Raw genomic sequence first — 20,074 nt, 5'->3', positions numbered from 1 at the left:
AATTTTTTTCTTTTTTTTTTTTTTTTTTTTTTTTTTTTTTTTTTTTTTTTTTGTTCCCTCTGGGCATGGTGCCTTTGCTGGTCTGTTTTCTCCTTTTTTGATTACATGCTGTTTATAACTTGTCCATAATATTGTTTTGCTTCTTAATATCCTTAGAAAGCTGGTTCTCTTCCGATTTTTTTCCTTTTTTTGCCACCTTCTCAGGTGGCAGCTCTGAATTTTCATTGAACCACGCTGTCCCTGGATGACCTTTACTTTTTGGTTATGTCACTTGTTTCTTCCAGAGGCGTTTCTAACTCTGCATTTCATTAGCTCAAACTGACTTCCTTCTGGGCTACGTGTTGCGCAATTAGATCCATCCTGAGCTGGCGCTTGAAAGCACCTTTGGTGAAGCTGCTTTTGCAACGCTTACAGACAACAGGTGACTGAGTTACTTCAATATGTTTAATTTGACTCAGCTCCAGTGGGGAAAAAGCAGATTGTGTGTGCAGTATATACACCTTTCTAAAGGATTAAGCAATACATGCTGATCAGCTTCTCTTCTTTTTGAATTCCCCCCCCCCCCGCTTTTTTTTTTTTTTTAATTCCCCCCCCCCCCAGCCTTTTTATTTAATGGTAGCTTTCAGTTTGGGATAAGCCTATTAGGAAACACTCCCAAGCAGAGAGCGAAACTTAACGTGTGTATATCACAGTGTGATAAGGAACATGTTGGAAGCACACTTCTTTTTTTTTAAAATGTGCTACCAGAGTGTTCTTCCTTATTGTTGCCTACTGTTGTCTCACTTGTGGACGTTTGTTATTCAGTAGGGTAAAGTCAACCCCTCATTTCACTTCCTGTTCTTATTTAAGCATTTTTATTTGCTTGGCTCTAAAAGAATGGGGGTGGGGCTATGTGTATATTTATGCATCTATACTCACATATATTTATGTAACTTTGTTGCTTTCTTTCCTGTTTAAGATTGAATATCAGTGGAACTTGCTTACTTGGACATATATTTAAGATTATTAATGTGATGTGCTGTTATCACTCACCTGCCTGGCTTCTTTTTAAATACCCGTTTTATGATATAATTGTCATGGCACTTACTATTGTAAAAATAACATTGCTTAAGATGTAGAACAACTAACAGAATAAACAATGCTGTATTTGATCACAATTTAATCCAGTCCTGAAGGTTTTCCATATGCAGTGCTACTAGAGACATTCTGAATATTTAGCTAAACAGATTTTCTTGTAAGAGATTATTGAATTATGGAATAATTTGAACTTTAGGGGTTAAATTTGGAGCATTGTGTTGTTCTGCAGGGTAGTATTAGGTTATTGTGGCTAGGAAATAGGACATGCAGTTTAAGTGCAAGAATGCATAGAAAAAAATCTCAGTTCCTCATTGCTTTTCTTGCTGCTTGGCAGCTTGTGTCACTTTTTAGTGTCTTGATTTGTCATGCTATAATTCAGGAAATTAGTCTTTCCTTTTTGTGCAATACTTTCTCTGCAGAATGTGAAAATAGCAACTGCTGCACCTTGTTAACCAGTGAACATAAGAAATAATCCACTAACCAGTTTCTTAAGTGGTTCAAGCAAAAATAGTTTCTCAGTGCTGAAACCATTATGTGGTTAGGATCTTTGCCTGGAATCATCATCATAAATACAAGGAAATTGGTAAGATTCCCCTAAGCATGAAGATGGCATGAGGGAAGGCTCTGAACATAAAGTGAAAAAACTGATTGCATTTGAGACTGTGAATGCTTTATTTCAGAATAGAAAAGGCTTTTTGTGAGATGACAGATTTTCTTCAAAATATAGTTAGGATGGCAGAGTGTAAATCATCACACATAGAAATTTACATTTAGGACTAGCAATCCTGGAATGTATCTGCTATGAAAAGAAAGCCTTAGAATTAAAACAAATATGTAGGTGAGCCACAACCTAGGACAAACTGCTTTATCACATTCTACCTCTTCTTGAAACAGTATTGATACAGAGTACTTGGAAAAGCTGATTTAAAAATTTTTTGATATTCACATAATTTAAAATGCTCAAGACATGTTTGCAAGTTGTTGCCCAGATTTTGGGTGGATGCTTTTGGATGTCCCAGTGGCACAGTACAGTGCTGGAGCAGTTGTGCCTGCTTGTGCAGATGAGCTGTGAGCAGAGTGTCTGCCCTCTCTGCTGACAGTTGTCCGTGGTAGTAATAGCAGCCCTTCCAAAAAGGAGTCACAATCCCCTTGTCCTAGGAAATGGTTTTCAATTGCAATTATGTTTGATGCTCCAACTCTCTGTCTGGATGCTGAGCAGACTTAATTCTGTTAACAGAAGATGCTGAGTGAGAAACCGAACACGTGATCCCAGATGAGGAGGTGTGAAAGAAGAGATGTAACCTTAAACAAGAAGAACTTAAAACGATTCCTGTTCAGTTTCTGTGCAGAAATCAAGTACAGAATTCCATGCTTGTATTTTCTCTTGTGAAGAAGTTAAATAACAGGAGCTGGTTCTTTTAGGCCTTGGTTGCCAAATCCTTTTTTAAAAAATAGGCTAAAGTAGAAGGCAAAAATACTAGCATGTTAAAAATACTCTTCAAAACAGCCAAATATTGTTGTGTCCATTTTGATTTTGACTTCTGTTATTCTGTTCCTATTATATTTCTTTCCAGAATAGCTCCTGTTTGGCAAATGCCTAAAGATTTCTTGATGTTATTGTATTTTTCATTCAAGCACTTTTTTTTCAGGTGAACCAAATAGATTATTCAAAAGTAAATCCATAAGATAATGGAGATATATTACATTTTTTTTTTGTTTTGCTGTCTCACTTTTACTTTTGCTCAGTGTAACTTTTTTCTTAAATATGCTGTCCTGGGAAACTTTAAGAACCTTTCAGTGTGTGTTGATAATTCATGTGCATAAATTAATAGCTGATTATGCTACAAAGTAAATTAAGATGGAGTGCTACAAGAACTTTCTCTGTCTGATAAATTGAGAAGACCACACCAAACAACACTAAAATGAAACTCATATATGACCCTGAATAATTTGGTCCCTCTTTGAGAAAGATTTATGGCTTTTCAGGAGAGATTTTGAGTTTTAGTGTTTATGAACAGAGTTATTTTATTTTGTGGTGTATTCATCGGTAGCATATATAATTTGTACTGCAGGCTTCTTTTGTCCATATAGATGTAAACACTTATCTTCTATGAACTTTGTATGGTCTTAGATATATGAAAGAGACTGTTGCTTTAATTTAGGGGAAATGTAGTCCTCGATCTCATCAGTGACTCAAGCCTAAGTGCTGGAAATAAATGCTCACATGTTCTTAAAAAGAATCTTTCTAAAATACTTGAATAAAAGTGAATGAAATGAAGAATCAGAATTTTAAAAAAAATCATGGAGATCAGCACTTTCAGTTTGCCTTTTGGAAACAGTGCCTTATGAGTGTTTTGTTTTCCTGATTCACCATGGTGTGAATCATTTGCCTTTAGTTTCCTGACCATGTCAATAGCTTTGTAGTAACCACACTGGAGAAAATACTGAATGTACTTACCCAGTTGGCACAGGATTCTGTTTCTTTGCTTTCTGCATTTTCCCCTTCCATTTGTTCCAGGTCTGATTATTTTTCACTCAAATCCTATTGTTTTATACACTTCTGCTGAGTGTGATGCAACTTGGAAATGAAGCCTTATAGGAATGGCAAGTAAAGGTTGCCATGGCAGCTCCGGGGTGTCTTGGTTTTTTTCCTTGTTTTGTGTTGCTAGGGAGTATTGAGATGCCTTAGATAATCCAGAGATTACCCAAATTAAATGTGGAGGAAAATTTACTATGGGTTTATGTAGATTAATAATGGGACCTATGGTTTAAATATATCCAACTTTCCTTGAAAAATTGTAACTGTGCTGTGGAGGTTTGTGGATGCTACTGCAATTAAGCTTAGCAGTGATTTTTCTTCTAGTATCTTCAGGATTTTTTATTATATTTTTATGTTCTGTGTTCAGTTTTTAAGAGGCAGGAGAGGGATTGCAAACCTCCTGTCTGCTGGTTATATCACTGGGTGGAAAAGACTGAGCTGCCTGGCTCTCCTTGGTCCAGTCATCTTATGTGTGTTTTGGAGGAAATTCTTGGTTTCCCCCACTGCTAAGAGCATAGAGCTAACTCACCGAGTTCCTGTGCGCATGGGATACACATGAGGTTTACTCGGTGCGTCACTGGTGATATGCCCCATAGGTGCAGAACTGGTGTGTATTACAGCCGGTCTGTAACGTCATGTTGAGAATGTCTCCAAGTCTTTGGGTACTATGAGAGTGTCCAGGCAACTGTGTCAGTATCACATTTTTCTGCCAAAATTCTGTCACAGCTTGTGAAGTCCTACTGTGCATTAAGTTCAGCTAAGATCCACCCTGTTTATTTCAGTGTAACTCAAATTCTTCTTTTTCAAAGTTGGAGATGTGCTACTGTTATTTCCCTTTTATGTGTGGGGAGGCATTTCGGCTTAGGCATGTCTAACGTAGCAGAAGTGTTAATAGGACTGTTTTTTCATAGGAGACGTCTGTGTTGTTATTGAGGAGGATGACGCTGACAAGGCAGTGCGTGGATTTATTTGTGCTGTACTGGGTAACAAGTGATAGTGGTGCAGGGGGCTACATGCGTGAGGGCTGGAACCTTGCAGTGTTGGTGCAGGCTGCCTAGGCATGATCACCTCATGAAGTCAGCAAGTCTGAGGGGCAGGGTGCTGGAACTGGCTAGGGGCAATCCCAGACATGAGTACAGACTGGGAGAAGAAGTCATTTGACAGCAGCCCTGAGGTGAAGGACTTGAAGTTATGATGGATGAAAGCTGGACTTGAGCTGGCAATACAAGAACCAAGCACACCCTGGGTTTCATCCAAAGCAGTGTGGCCAGCAGGTCAAGGTAGGTGATTCTGTTCCTTTACTCTGCCCCTGTCGGACTTCACCTGGAACACCACATCCAGCTTGGGATCCTCAGCATGGACCTCTTAAAGTGTGTCCTGAGGAAGATCGTGAAGATGATTGGAAGGATGGAGTACCTCTGCAATAAAGACAGACTGAGAGCTGGGGTTGTTCAGCCTGGAGAAGAGAAGGCTTTCACTAGCTTAAGAGGAAGTTATAAAAAGGAGGAAGAGGGACTTTTTATATGGGCATATAGTGACAGGAAAAGGGACAATTATTTTAAACTGAAATAGAGCATCTTTAGATTAGATGTTAGGAAGAATTTCTTTGCCCAGAGGCTGGAACAGGTGGCCCAAAGAAACTGTGAATGCCTCATTTCTGAAGATGTTAAAGGCCAGATTGAATGGTCTGCTGAGCAACCTGATGTGGTGAACGGCAAGATGAGTTGAAACTACATGATCTTCAAGGTCCCCTTCAGCACTAACAAATCTATGATTCCATGATGAGGTTTTTGTTGTGAGGATGCTGGCAGTAAATGTCAAATTGTTTTAGTGCATTTTCCTTTAAATTGAGGGCTGGATCCGTCTTCCTTGTAATTTTTGTTGTGCTGTTCTGAATGCTGTAAGCTGTAGCTCTTTGTTTTGACCAGTAGCTGTTAGTCAGCTGGACAGTGCTGATGAACAATTGACAAAGTTTCTCTTTGTAAGGCATCACCCTGAAAACAGTGACTTGGAGAAGCTGTTGCAGACAACAGCTGCAGGGAGGTAAGCATTTAAGACACTGGTGTGCATGCCCTGCAGTAGGTGGTTCTGTGGTCTAGCTGGATCTTCCTTGTTCTTCTGGTTTTAACCATTTCATATTTCTCTGCCCCTCCTATCCAGTTTTGTTTACACAATGCTGCCAAGCTGGCCCATTTCTGCTCCAGCCACCGGGGTTCAGTTGGTGGCATGGGCAGTCTGCAGCAAAAGACATAAGAGGCACCAGCCTAAGACAGAGCCAGGAGAAATGTCTGATTGCTAAATGGTCTTCAAGAGTTTTTTAGTGGTATCTGGTACCTGATGTTCTTATCACCATGGCATCTTCCTGAAGCCATGAGTTGGGTGTCATTCTTCTTTGAAGGTTGTCAGGATCTGTAGCCTTTCACTGCATGTGGAGGGAGTGTGATCAGACATTTTTCTGTCACTCTTCAGACTGGCTTGACCCTTTCTAGCTGTGTAAAGGCTGCAGTCTGGAAAACCTGAGAAAAAGCCACAACTTTGTTACATGGTCTTGCATCTGGCTTGTGTGGGCAACCTTCGTCCTTCTTCCTGTACAAAAGAACTGCTCAAGTGCTTAATTGTTTGCCCTCAGACAGATTTCTGTGGTTCAGAGACAATTTCTTTTTGGGCTCCTGCCTTCAGCATCCCTGAAGACTGCTGATAGCCCATGTGATTGGGAGCCTGCTGGGAGAAGAGTCACAGCCAATGGTCTATTGCTGTTACATTGTTGGTGGCAAAAACTGCATCCCTCCAGGCTCCTTGTGCAGATTCACATTGTTAGTGGGAGGCCTCTTCCTCTGAAGGATCTTTTTTTTTTAATTGTCAGGAGATGAGTTGTTCAACTCTCTTCCCTGATGTTGTAGCCCTCTTGGAGATTTTTTGTTTTCCATCAGCGCCTTGTCCCATGGCACTGTCCTATCTTTGGCCTATTTTTCAAGAAAAGAGAAGGTGTTAATGCTTTCTGGATGTGAATGCAGGTTTGAGACTAGCCATCTTCCATCTTTCTGAAGAAGAAAACACTCTTAATATTGGGGACCTGTTCAGTAACTAAAACTCTGAAATTCTGTGTTCACCCTAATTTCTCTGGTGGCAAGTCTGATCCAGCTGTCTTTTAAGAGGAAAAAAAAGTAAAGTCTATGCAGAACTCACCTTTCTCATAAAATTTCACAGACCAGAATCACAGAATAGTTTGGGCTGGAAGTACCCTTAAGGATTATCTAGCCCAACACCCCACTCCCACACATCCCACACAATAAGCAGGGACATTCTCAACTAGATCAAGTTGCTCAAAGCCCTCTCAACCTGACCTTGAATGTTCCCAGAGATGAGGCATCTACCAGCTCTCTGGACAAGCTGTGCCAGTGTTTCACCACCCCTATCATACCAAATTTCTTCCTTACACCCAGTTCAAATCTACCTCTTCTAGTTTAGAAGTACTACCTCTTGTCCTACTGCAATGGGCTCTGCTTCTTTCTTATATGCCCCATTTAAGTATTAGAAAGTGGCACTAAGGGTCTCCCTGGAGCCTTCACTTTCCAGGCTGAACAATCCCAAGTGTCTCAGCCTCTCATAGGAGAGGTGCTCCAGCCGTGTGATATTTTCTGTGACCCTTCTTTAAGACGTGTTCAAATGTATCCATTCTTTCCTGTACTCAGGATCTCGCAGCTGGATGCAGTGTTCCAGGCAGGGTCTCTGAGAGCAGAGGAAAAGTTAAGAATCCCCTCCTTTCTCAGTTTATTGTCCACCAACATTCCCAAGTGCTCCTCAGCAGTGCTGCTCTCTTTCTGTTCACACCTCAGCCTATATTCAGTTGGCCGTACTGTACAGACTGGACAGAGAGCAGACTGCAGCATCTTAAGTGAGTGGATAGATCTCTCTTCTGTGTATAGACATAGCTGGTAGCATGTCTAGATTTTCTGATGGCTGTGGACTTAGAAAAGCCTCTTGACCAAATGGAGATGGCTGCTTTTACTACTGCAGTATAACTTCTCTGTGCAGTTTTCTCCTTGAAATGCAAAGCCTTGGTGGGACTGAGCACACAGTGTATGTGCCTTTGCCTCCAGCTGTTGGTGCTCTGGCTTTTCCTGCTTAGCAGGATCTAAGAAACCTGCTCTGGGTAGAGTCAGGAAATGGGAGGATGGAGAGAGTTCTGTTTTGGCAGGTGAGGTTCCTTTAGTTCATTTGTCAGTACTCATTCTACTGTACCAGGAGGATGGAGAAGCAAGATACTGTGTTGTAGGCTGCAGGAATGAGAGAGTGAGAAGTGCTTATCTAGCCCAGGTGCTTTGTGAGTCTCACACAATTCAAGCAAACCTACTATAACCAAATGATTGACAGTTCAAGTATATCACCTAACCTACCTGTTTTCTTAATAAGTAGCTTGTCTTATTTTCACTTGTCTTGTTACTTTGTTATTTTCTACCAGCATATTTGAAATACAAATGAATAGGAATTCAGATGTGCTGCCTTCAAATTATAGAGGTCAGATGCTACAAAGACATTTCTTTGGAGTATTTGTGCCTATAAAGAGAAGGTGTTCTCATGCAGATAATTCTGGGAATATAAAGTGCAAGACAATTCACGTTGTGTGGAGGCAAACTGCATTTTTGTCAGACAGGGTATGTACTGGTATCTCCATTTAAAGGAGAAGCACCTATGACTGGTTAGTTGACAAGATCAGGGAAACCTGGAGAGAGAAAAGAGCTGTCAAATACAAGTCATCTATAAGAATACTCAACAGGTATCTGGAAAACCTTAACAAGGTTTTCATTTCTTTTGGATTTTCTGAAGAGTATTTACTGTGTGGTGTCAAGCACTCTGTAAGCAAAGCCTGAAGTTTCTCACCACAGTTAGAAAGGAGGGTCTTTTTAATGCTTGACTTCTTAAAGATTTCAGACATTTTTCCATTCCTCTCTCACCATTGTTTGAAATGTTTTGGGAAGACCAAAGCTTCTATGACAGCTTTTCTGGTGACATTTAGCAAGCATTGCACAACAGAACTCTAAGCTTAAACTAGGCTGTGTTTTTGTCTGAGAGAGCACACCAATATTGCATACAGGTCTTTGCATGTTTCTGCTGAATTGGGAAATAAGCTGGTGAAGTCCATGTACTGCATCCAGCATTCCTTTTAGTGAATAGTCACAGTATTCAGACTGGCCTGTGGTCACAGTTGTAAACGGAAAGCTAAATGCGTCTATGTTGGCAAGCTGCTACAATGGAAAAGTAGCTCAAAGCTGTGTAACAAATGTAAAAGTTGAGTCCCACAAACTTCAGTAAAATGAAAGTGCTGCTTTTAAGTTACTCCTGAAAATAGTGACTCCTCCACCAGCTTGAATGATCCTGTCTGGATGAGCAGTCTGGTGTTTTTGATATAATTTAAGAACACTGTGATAGAAAAAATAAAAGTATTTTTCTCCAATCTGTGACTAATTAGCCCGTGGGCATTTTCTGAAAGCTATTGTCTTTTGACTGTCAATGGATCTCTTCAGTGAATGCAAAGGCAGTCCTGCTGAACAAAATAAGCCTGCTTGCACATCAAGGACAAGTTCAGAAGGGAGTGATAAAGCCCTTGAAGGAGAGAGGCAGATTAAACCTGTATTTTGGCTTCTGTTATGTCAGGCACATGCTATGGAAGAGCAGGCAGAGCAGAGGAAACAACCTACTTAGTTTTTGACCAAAATAAAACTTTGTTTTGAAGGAGTTAGATTGGTTTAGGCTGAATTGTCTTGGTGCTGATATGCCCTTCAAATCCCACTGATTCATTGTTTGGAAAGTAGACTGTTATTGTTGTCTTGCATAACAGCTTTGAAGCTTTGGTTTACTCCTGGCTTTGCTAGATTTCTTGTTTGCTTTCCTCTGTCCATCTGCAGGCAGTTGTCCTTCCTCCTTCCGTCTTTTAAGCAAGCTGCAGTAGCTGTGCCTCCTGCAGTGGCCAGCTTTGCCTTTGTGGCACTTTTATTAACTAACTGGGGCAAGCTGATTCTTCCCTGTTCAAGCACTTCTGTACCCATTTTCCTTCCCCAAGCACTCGTCAACAGCTTCTCTGCATAAGCCAGTGCTGCAATTTTATGACTATGCATCCTGGCAGAACCAAGGTGGAAGTTATGGCATCTCTGTGAATCATGGCAAACAAATTGGGAATTTTGGAAGCCCTTCCAGGTTCTGGAGTAAAGCAGTTTGGTTTGCGGACCCACCAGAAAGCAGAGAGCTCTACTATGTTTCAGGGCAGCCCTGGGGATATTGGCTGGACTGAACAAGTATTTACATCTTCTTGAATAAGAGGGACAGTAAAAGAACATCTTGTTTTCTTGTATTCTAGCAGTGATTGACAGTGCTCTTAAAAAAAGCTGTTTTTTCAGTTGCTGAGCACTATCTTGTTTTGTTTGAGGTTTTTCAGTGAGGGGAGGGGTGAGAATAACTACTTGAAAGGCTGTAGTGTGGGCAAATTCAAATATTTTCTCTGGATTGTTGAATGCCTTATATGAGTTGGTGACATATGGAACAAAAACTTGTAATAATTGCATCTGTTTAAGAGAAATATTTATATTTCTAGAAGTACTGATGGCTGTCTGTTCAAAGCACTAAACTTTACAGAAAGCCGGGTAATGTTTTACCCTTAATTCATTATTGCATTTTGATAAAAACAAGATGTGTGCTACATGGTCAAATTTATAATCTGGTGTACTGACTTGAAGTTAAAAATTCTTGACTTTGGTGAATTGTTATGCTTTAGCAAACTGAAAGTAATCATTCTGATTTACAGCATGTGAGGATCTGACTCTAACCCTACAGACTGTGTAGTCAGATGTAGCTGTAGTGCACTCCTAACAGTAATGCTCTCTTTACTGGAGCTACTGAAAATGAAAATTACTGGAAGTATTGAAAATAAATTCAAAAACTCTGCTGGAATGAATTACTCCTCTGGAGTAAATGGCAAGAGCCATTATTCTCTCTGTAGTACCTGTTGCATTTAAAACATAGCCTTGCTTGCTGTGAAAGCACAAGGCTTGAAACTGCACTGCACATCTTCTGCCCCGAGGACACTGCTGCCAAACATCATTTGTTGCAGAGGTTGCGCTCTGTTGTGCCAGACGAGTGGTAAGATAAAAAATGCCTATGCTGTCATCTTTCCAAGAGGTCCACTGAATCCAAACAGTTTTCAGGGAAACAAAAACTAAATCCTACTCTTGGTGCTTGTCACCCTGAGTTTGCAGCCATGACACTGTTGGCTTTTGGAACCATCTGCTATCAGTGCAGGCTCTAGCCAAAGCTACCACAAGGTACATGTCCTTTTGCCACCTGTGGGAAGCTAGACTTCTTGTGTACACCTTCTGGACTTCTTGTGTACCCTTTTGTGGCAGTCAGAGTTTGGGCCAGTTGTGGCTTGCTGCAGTCTCATGACAGCTAAATGTGTGGTGGGAAGTGTTAAGGGGCATGGACCCCTTTCTTTTCAGAGAATTATCATTCTTTGATTGGCAAAAAACGTTGCTTCTTACAGCTGCTGGGACTTGTTGAGATGAAAAAGGGACATGACTACAGATGAGTTTCATTTGATGTGTGACATACAATAAAGGGCTGAAGGTTGTCATATGAAGAAAGGAGGATAGAGATGCTTGGGATGTGGAAATTTACTTGTCAGTGCAGAGACACACTTCAGAGTAGGAGTTAAGTTACACTTGACATACGTGATGAGGACTTTGTCCATGTTTCTCCATCCGTTGCTTCAACTTCTTTTGTTAAAAATAACCTCTTTAAGATGATGTATTTAGATACAGAGAATCTATAACACTTTTAGACACCTGTTGTTGAAAAAACCCGAATTGTTCAATATTTCATCTGGAAGAAACTTCTATTTTATTTCATCCTATAAAATTTTCTTTAGGAAGATATAAACAACATTCTACTGGCCACCCATGTCTAGTGCCAGAGCCAGCTGGTAACCATAACCACAGCCTTTTCTTAGCCTTGCTTTTCTGAGCATCTTAGTAGAAGACAGATAAAAACAAAGATATTGTGCATGGAAGGTTCCCACTGGAACTGAAAGTTGGCATTCACCGAGTGTGAAATGCTAAAATAAAAACACACTGACTGCGTGGGTCTGGGTGTCAGATAAAAGCGACAGAGGGAAGCAATGAACTCAGTCAAGACTGCAGATGGATTTGTGGCAGTGTGGGGGATTGTGCTACACAACTCTTCCATTAACAGTCCACAACCTCCTCTACAAAGGCCAGCAGTGAGCTGAGAGCTCACGCTGACTCCAGCTGCTGAGGATTACAGAAGTATATTCCAGTCTATCATTTTATTGCTTGTTGATTGTAAAGTGATGGTTATGAAGGGGAGGAAAAGTTCTCTTACAAGCTGCTGAGTCTTTAGTCAGCTTTTACAGATAGGCAGGAAAGGATCTTAGACTTGTAATGGTGCATCCAGGGAAATATGTCCCCATTGTGTAATTGTCAAAGAAAGGCAACTTGAATGCTAGACGTTATTAGGAAAAGACTGGGGAGGAGTAGCAGAAAAGCCACCTCTGTGCCACAGCATAAAATCAGCTTGCTGATTCTCTCTGTGCAATGGCTGAGCGGCTGCTGAGTCTGTAGGTGTCTGATGCAGCATTAGATCTTGAACGTGACATTTTCCTTTCTCTATTTTATTTTAGTCCCCTTGTAATTCTTTCATGTAATCTATGTACATTTATAGGGCTTTTTGCAGAGGACTGTAGAGATTTTCCATTTATGTAATACTCCTACATATATCAGGCCATTTGTTCTAGTAAACTCTCCAAGACAGGGACTTCTTCCAAGTCTTACATTTAACAAGATGCCTCGGAGAATTACTGCACTTAATTTAGTTGTATTTATATTCACATTAATAAGCTGTGCATGTTCTTTAATGCATTGCACTTAAATTTTTCCAGAAATGAAAATTTATTGTCAAAAAAAAAAAATTGAAAAAATTTATCCTCTCTGGAGAGCAATTTGATAGTTCTTCTTATAAAAATGTTTAGCAAATGCAACATTAGACTTCAGTGTTAAAGATAAAAGAAAAAAATTAAATAAAACCTAGCATGTTAAAATACAATTACACAAATAAATTTCTGTTTGAAAAACACCTGAACTGAACTATGGTGAGTATTTTCCCAAAGAGGAAACAAAAGTAATTTTTAATACCTTCTAGGCTTTTCCTCAGGGTTGAGTGGTCTTTTCAAAAGTGGGAGAAGATTGTGTTATATCTGATATTTCATAAGCAATTCTCACCCAGAATTCTCACCATTTGCATGGGACACCAATACATAGCTAGAGTCCCTACAGGGCATAATTCACTATTTTCTTCTTCCTAGTTGTGGATTCTGCTTTGAAGTTTGTCTTGAGGACAGAGAGAAAAATGCTTATGTGGAAAAAGTGTGACATATTGGAGGCTATAAATAGCCATCCTTTTTCTAAGAAGTGTTACACAGCTCATGAGTTACCATGATTCCCAGCTTTTATGTCCTGCCTTGCTGGGGAGGCCTGGAGAGAGATGTTTTCTGTTTCTTTTCAAGTGTATGTTGGAAAGGTGCTGGCTGTACGTTCCATGGGTACACCGGTTCCATATGTACACAGGGCCTTTATTAAAACACCAAACAAAATGTGGTAGGAAAAGTGGCCCAGGAAGGGATGGCTTATGGGCAGAGCCTCCTGTAAAGCCAGATCTTGTGCTCCATGTGGAGAGGGAGCAGCACTGTGATGCCCAATGGCCAGACAGCTTCTTGTTGAGCATTGGCAAAACCTAATTTTTCACAAGAAGGATGTGATTTATAATTGAATGGCAGAAGGCCTCAAGGTAAACTTGCTAAATATGGTTGGTGCAGTATGCCTGACCTGATGCTGAGGAAAGACCTCATGAAGCCCTCTAAACCATTAAGTAAATGTTTTGTTCAGTGTCTGAAAGCTGCAATTGAATGGCTTTCTTTTGACCTAGACAACCCATAGATGTGTCTGCTTGTAGCTCATCACTGAGTTTGTATGGATCAAGAAATCTTCATCCTTTAAAAAGATCCGCCTGTCCTCTTCCTTTAAATGCTTTTTCCTCAGAATTTTGCATTTCACCTACTGAAATGTCACACACAGTGTCTTCTGGCTTGTTTTTCCTAATAAAAGATCACCCCTTAAAATCATTGAAACCTCTCCTAGCTGTCAGAACTTAAGACTTAATTAAGCCTTTCTGGGACTATTGATATGAATGTAGGATTCTGCCACCTCTCCTCCCCTCAAATATTGTTAGTGCTTCAGTTTGCTGCCATTTTGGGTTTATTTCTTTCTGTGTGGAATGTGCAAAATAAAAACAAATTGGTGACTTGTAGGAGTAATTTCACCCGCTGAGGAATTTGACAAGCAGAGGAGGAGTTGTGTGAGTAGCTCCTGAAAAACGTGTGAAAATCTTTCACTGAGAATGTTACCTTCTAAGTTTGGGCACTGCTTATCTCCTGCTGTTTGTCTCCTGATATTCCTTAATTTGATTATTTGCAAATGCTTCAATTTGCTGGCTGACATTTTAGGAAACTTAATTATTTTCTGTGTTGTCTTCTTCTGTATGCATTCAAACAATTAAAACTTTTATATGCACCTTCCTATTTTGCTCCTCATCTGAAACATTAATTCACTGTTTGGTTTTACTGATTCTCTGAAGTTGCTGACCTAGTATGCTTTTCTGTGTCATGAGATTATTTCCTTATCTGAACCATATGTTACTGTCTTCATGCAGGACCATGTTTTGCTGGATTTGTCAGTGCAAAGAGAAAATTGTGGTACTGACTGACCTGCGTTGTCTAAATAAGATCACCTCTCAAGGTCCATGGGAGGAGCATCTTTTGCATGAGCTGGTTGTCTGAATTCCCTGAGGTGTTTGGGTAGGGCTCAGTTGACTTGTGCATTGAGTTTGTGTGCACTTAAATCTAACAGCCACTTAGAAAGGGTGGTCTTGCAGACTTGAGTTGCCTGCTGCATCTTGCAGGTCAGAAAATTCCTGTGATCAGTCTGCACCACCATGTTCTCTGCTTTTGTAGCCAGTCTGCTTCTGAATGTGTCATTTCACTGAATTTCATTAGTCACTGCTGATTCCTCTTTGGCTAGCTCTCACCTCTTTATGAAATTTTTGATATCTGCCTGTTTATATTTGAAGCTTCATACTCTGCTTTTCATGGGTCAGAGCCATGAGAACCTTTGTCATGATGCTTCTGCTTTCAGAGGGCATTTCCCCTCACCTAGCCAGGTCAGATAAACTTTGGGCACCACTCCGAGACAGTGACAAGGTCACCTGAACATTGAGGTAGCTGAGGCAGATATATTCAGGGTATGAGTGACAAATTTCTGACTATAGGTGGTAATGGGCACCTTTACCCTTTTGACCCTTTTCTTCTTGAACCCTTTTCTCCTGAAGCTTCTACAGACCTGCTCTCACCACAAGCAGGTGGCCTTCCTAGGAGCATCAGTAGAAATACTGCTGACACCTAGGGAAGGAGCAAGTTTAATTATGTTGTCATTATATTACCACTATGTCCATGTTTAGAAAACACATATCAGTGATGAGGATTCACCAGTTCTCTGTGTGGACTCATACCTGTTCTCTGGAGCAGGAGATTCATCTTTCCTCTGCCTGGATAATGACTTTGCTTTCTTTGGTCTCCTTTGCACTGGTAGGCTGTGTGCTCCTCCCCACTATGGACATCACCTTCAAATCTGTTAAGCAACTGCATTTTCAGCTGCAAGCATCCATTTCATTATCCTTTCTTTGACTGTTTCCTTCCCTGATCTGCCCTATTTGGTTGGAAACAGCCATAAACCTTAGAGATGCACATAACGCTTCATAGCACCCAGCAGAAGATTTGGTTCTGCTCCTTCCCACTTTATTTCATCAGTGCAATAATCATTCCGGGTTCAAGCATGGGTAATAAATAACACATTTGAACACAGTAGTGACTTGCAGTGCTTCTTTTTCTGACTTGCAGATTAATGAGAAAAAAAGTGCTTACTGCTTGTATTAAGATGGATGCCAAGAGGAGAGGTGTCATCCTTTTTGTGCTACCAGAAGGAAAACTTGCTTTGTGTGGGCTAGGCAATAAGATGTTTAGAGAAGTGGGCCTGGATTTTAATGCTTCAATTGGCCTGGAAGGAGAAGTGTGCAATCAAAACTCAATGAGCTGGAGAAAGGGGAGGAGAGGAAATTGACTGCTTTTGGTGGCAATAGAGCATACAGTCAGTGGCAACAGTGGACTGCAGGTGGGAAGTTTGAAGCACTTGGGGTATTGTCAGATACTTGGGAAACTTAGGAAGTGGTATGCTGTGCTTAGGAGAAGCAGGGAGAGGAAAACCTGTGTACAGCAACAGTTGCCGCTGGCAAGTGATCTGCCCTGGCACTGGGAGGGGTCTGAGCTTCCACTCAGGTCGGGAGCTGAGCATCTGCGCGGGGCGTCACGCTTGAACTGGTGGAGAGTAATTCTGAAAGAAAGAGGACTCTAAATCCATAGCTGCATGGCTTATTAGTTCCTAATTAATCAGAGGTGGTGGGAATGAAATAAAGAATCCCTTGTTTTCTTCACACAGCTTAATGTAATGCAAATTCGTGGTAAGAAGCTGTGAAAAATATCTCCTCCATGGCAAGTGGAACTGTCATGCTTCAAAGTGTGCTTTGTGGAGCTTGGATGGAATTATAAACCTGTGATAAAAGAAATAGTTAGTTACTCTTGACTTTCAAAGCCGCCTATAATTGGCAACCTTCATCCATTACACTCAGTTTGTAACAATACTTTGTTTTCTCACATTTATGTCACGTGCACTAGCTTGTAGAATAATTCGCTTGCAAACATGTCCTTCTGCTTTGGCTACATTAAAGAGCTGTTTTGGACTGTTTAAAACTTTTTTTTGAAATTTAAGAACTCATTTTGATGGTCATGGAGAGAGACAGTGTGGGAGGACTTGACTTGCGTTAGGCTTGTACTGTTCTGGGATAAGCTGTCCTTCCTTGCCAGCATCTTAGTAGCAAAACAACTTGGAGTTCATGCACTGCTCAAGGTGTGACAGTTGTGTACATTCTCAAACCTAGAGGATAGCAAATGTGTTTAAAAATATGTATTCCTAATAGTATTTGACTCAATTTTTGGTGTTGTTTGATTGTCTTTCTTAAAGTCCCATGCTTATGAAGGGTTGCTCATGGTTCTTATTTTATTTCCACAGTTTGCAACTTCATGTCTCACGAAAAGTGCCTCAAGAATGTCAAGATACCATGCTCCTGTATTGCTCCCAGCCTTGTAAGGGTGAGTAAAGAGACACTGGCTTGTCTCCTTCTTGGGGTAGTACCACACATTTATCACTAATTAACATAATGCCATAGTAGCAGTGGGTTTTTTCATATCATAATTCAAAAATTGTATTAGTCATCACAGAAGCTTTTATAGCTGCTCACAGGCAAAGCTACACTTCCTTTGAGAAGTCTGCTATGAGCAACTGTAGATACTCTGCCTTTGAAGACCAGTCATTTGCATTCTTTAAATGTTACTAGATGCTCTTACTGTGTGTCATTACCTGGAAGTATCACAATAAAGTACTTGCTTTCAGGTGGCTTGTGACCTTCTCCCACAAGACTTTATGTGTAAGAGATTGATTCAAAGGGTGTGAAACATGAATCAACTTTACAGAATATAAAAGGATGCGACTAAGGTACTAAGAAGCTAAACTGAAGAGAAAACTAAGTGTGTTATCCACTTGGGAAAGGATGACAGAAGAGGAGCAGAAGGGGAGAAGGACATGAGAAATTTACTAGAGAAGTAGTAAAACACTACAAATACCTTAAGGAGCCACAGGCAAAAGTCGAATGAGACATGGCTGTAAAATCAGTCATGTTCATTACAGACCTTGCTGACTCAAAGCACATTTATGGGAATCCCTTGTGTAGACCTGTGAAGGGGAGCTGATTCTCTTCCTTCTGTCATACAAAATTTTACCAGTTTCTTTTGTTGTGGAAGTCTGTGTAGGGGGTGAGATGTGGAAGTTTGAAAGCAGTATGCAATCTGAGTTACAGGGATTGGATAAAGACAAATTATCCATTTGTTTTTCTTCAATATGCTTTATCTAGGTGATAAAGCTGCTAGGCTGTGCCAACGCAAAGCTTTGCTTCTTCTCTTTTTTGCTTTTCCTCTTTCCTTACATACCTTTCATCTTGCGAGGTGTCAAAAAGGTGTCTGATACCTAGAAATTTGCCAGTGAAGCAGCAAGAAAACTGCTGTAAGTCTTAGAACCCATGGTAAAGGGACATGTAGGTAGTGAGAAGTGCTTTTACTGAGAATTAGCATCTTCTGCTGTTTCAGTATGTTGGCAATCAGGCATTGTAGCAAAAGGAATAGTGAGTCAGATTATATAGGTATCTACAAGGCCTTTAGGGGGATGGCAAAAATCCAACTGGAAAACAGTAATTTAATTCAGAGTGTGGGCGTTGTAAACACTTATGACAGCTTCTTTTCTGGATTTGCTCTAAATTTAATTCATTGTTCAAAATAGTATTTGTTCCTTTGCTTTTATATGGTAAAAATCCTCAATTTAAACTTACTAATGTTCCCATTTGCATCAGTTATAGACGTCAGTGTAATTTTTTTCTCTCTTGTCAGTCCCTGTAATCTATCTGCCCCAAAATTTTTATCTTGTGATTTATCTGTAAACAATAAACACAAATCGTACTGCACAGCGAGGATAGTTATTTGGTGGCGTTGCCAGTGTTTGCAGTTCAGTGTTGCTGTGTTTAGTTCCAAGAGTCCTCTGTGCTTTCTGTCTTGAGCTATAATGATTTTATTTTGAAAACTCTGGATTGTACTGTTCGTTCTGGACAGTCATGTCCTCCTTGACGTGGTCATCCAAGTTGCATTAATCCTGATCAGCTGTACAAGTGAAGGCTGCCATATGGGAGACGTCGTTTTGCATGCAGGCTCTGTCAAAGCAAATACCAGACTTGGCATTTGCGTAAAAAATATAACAGAGTGAAAAACAAATGACAGCCATTTATACAATTTGTGGAAAGTTTATTTTCTTAATCTCTCCTTTCAGATTATTTATTTATTAAAAGGTCTGACGTAGGAGGGAACACTGGTGGGATTTTTTTTCTGATAGTTCTTTCAGCTATGTCAATATTCAGTGTATTACAGAGATGAGACTTTTTTTTTTGTTTGCCTGGATTTCATCTAGAGAAGATGGCAATTGTTAAAGCTCATCAGAATGTGTGTCATTTGATACTAAGTCAACCCATCAGAGAATAATTTTTCAGCAGATGTTTGGTGGAAACTTTTATTCCTGACAGTAGGGTTTCCTTCTCAGGGTCAAGTAAAGGCCCCCAGAGTCACAAGCATGCCACAACTGCATCCAGCCTCAGATCATTCTTAAGGCTGTCCTATGAATTTTTTTCTCTATTGTAAATCATTGTCACCTGCATTTAGTATTCCAGAGTGGATTCAGGTCATGATGTTTCTAAACAAGCCTTTGTGGATCAATCTTTTGAAAAGTTTGCAGGGCATATGATTTGTTCCAATGGTAAGGTCTCAGCAACGTTTTCAAATTCAAACTCTCTCTTTCCTACGTTCCCATAAGTATTTACCTACTTTGCAGTACACATTTTTTTAAAAAAGGGAAGAAAAGGAGGACAAAAAAATAAGCCACACCCAAACACCAACACAAAACAAAATAACAGTAAAAACAAAACGTTTTTGGGGGTGAAAAGTGAAATTTTGTTTTCCCTTGTTAGGTTGGAATTGAAGCTGTATTACAGCTTCTTAGAAGTGTGTGTGTATTTTGTATATAACTGTTCTTGGAAAACTAAATTAAAATGAGACCACATGAAGAATAGTTTAGTGATGCTCAGCATTCGCTATGCTTATTTTTCCTTGTTGGTGTGTTGTTGCATTGCTCTAATGGTTTCTAAACATTTCCATTTTAAGAAGGTTTTGAAGTCTACTCACAAGACTTTGTTGTGTGCTGTTGTTCTTAAAGCCAGGTTGTCTAGAATGGAAAAATGCTAGTCTAGGTTATCAGCTTCTGAATCTTTGTGTTCTAAAAATAAAACTTTCCTTTCTAAGGAGAGCTGCTGCATTCATGGGCTGGGGTAAGGAATGGGAACGCTGTGGTGCTTGCAGGGGTCCCTGCTCTTGTAATTCTCTGCTGACCTGAGTTTCTCCCTCTGGATGCTGTGTTCAGCCGTGTGCAGCATGATTATTTGGGTCAGTAAAAACGATCTGAAAGTAGATCTTTATGGGGGGGCCCATAGCAATGGGATGAGGGGTAATGGTTTTAACCTAAAAGGGGATGCATTCTGACTAGATTTAAGGAAAACATTTTTACAATAAGGGTGGTGAAATACTGTCACATGCTGCTCAGAGAGGTGGTAGATGCCCCATCCCTGGATGTCTTCAAG

General features: G+C 40.2%; 1 protein-coding gene across 1 annotated transcript in view; it reads left to right on the top strand.

Annotated features, from left to right (window-relative positions):
- Positions 1-20,074, top strand: part of DGKQ (diacylglycerol kinase theta) — an 89,550-nt gene that overhangs the window by 8,587 nt on the left and 60,889 nt on the right. Inside the window, exon 3 of the mRNA XM_041486412.1 lies at positions 16,858-16,937. Coding sequence (XP_041342346.1) covers positions 16,858-16,937 — 80 coding nt within the window. The remainder of the gene's footprint in view (positions 1-16,857; positions 16,938-20,074) is intronic.

Source organism: Pyrgilauda ruficollis, unplaced genomic scaffold (assembly GCF_017590135.1).
Source record: "Pyrgilauda ruficollis isolate IOZ18807 unplaced genomic scaffold, ASM1759013v1 scaffold76, whole genome shotgun sequence".
NCBI classification, from domain to species: domain Eukaryota; kingdom Metazoa; phylum Chordata; class Aves; order Passeriformes; family Passeridae; genus Pyrgilauda; species Pyrgilauda ruficollis.
This window is presented reverse-complemented; position numbering and strand designations above follow the sequence as displayed.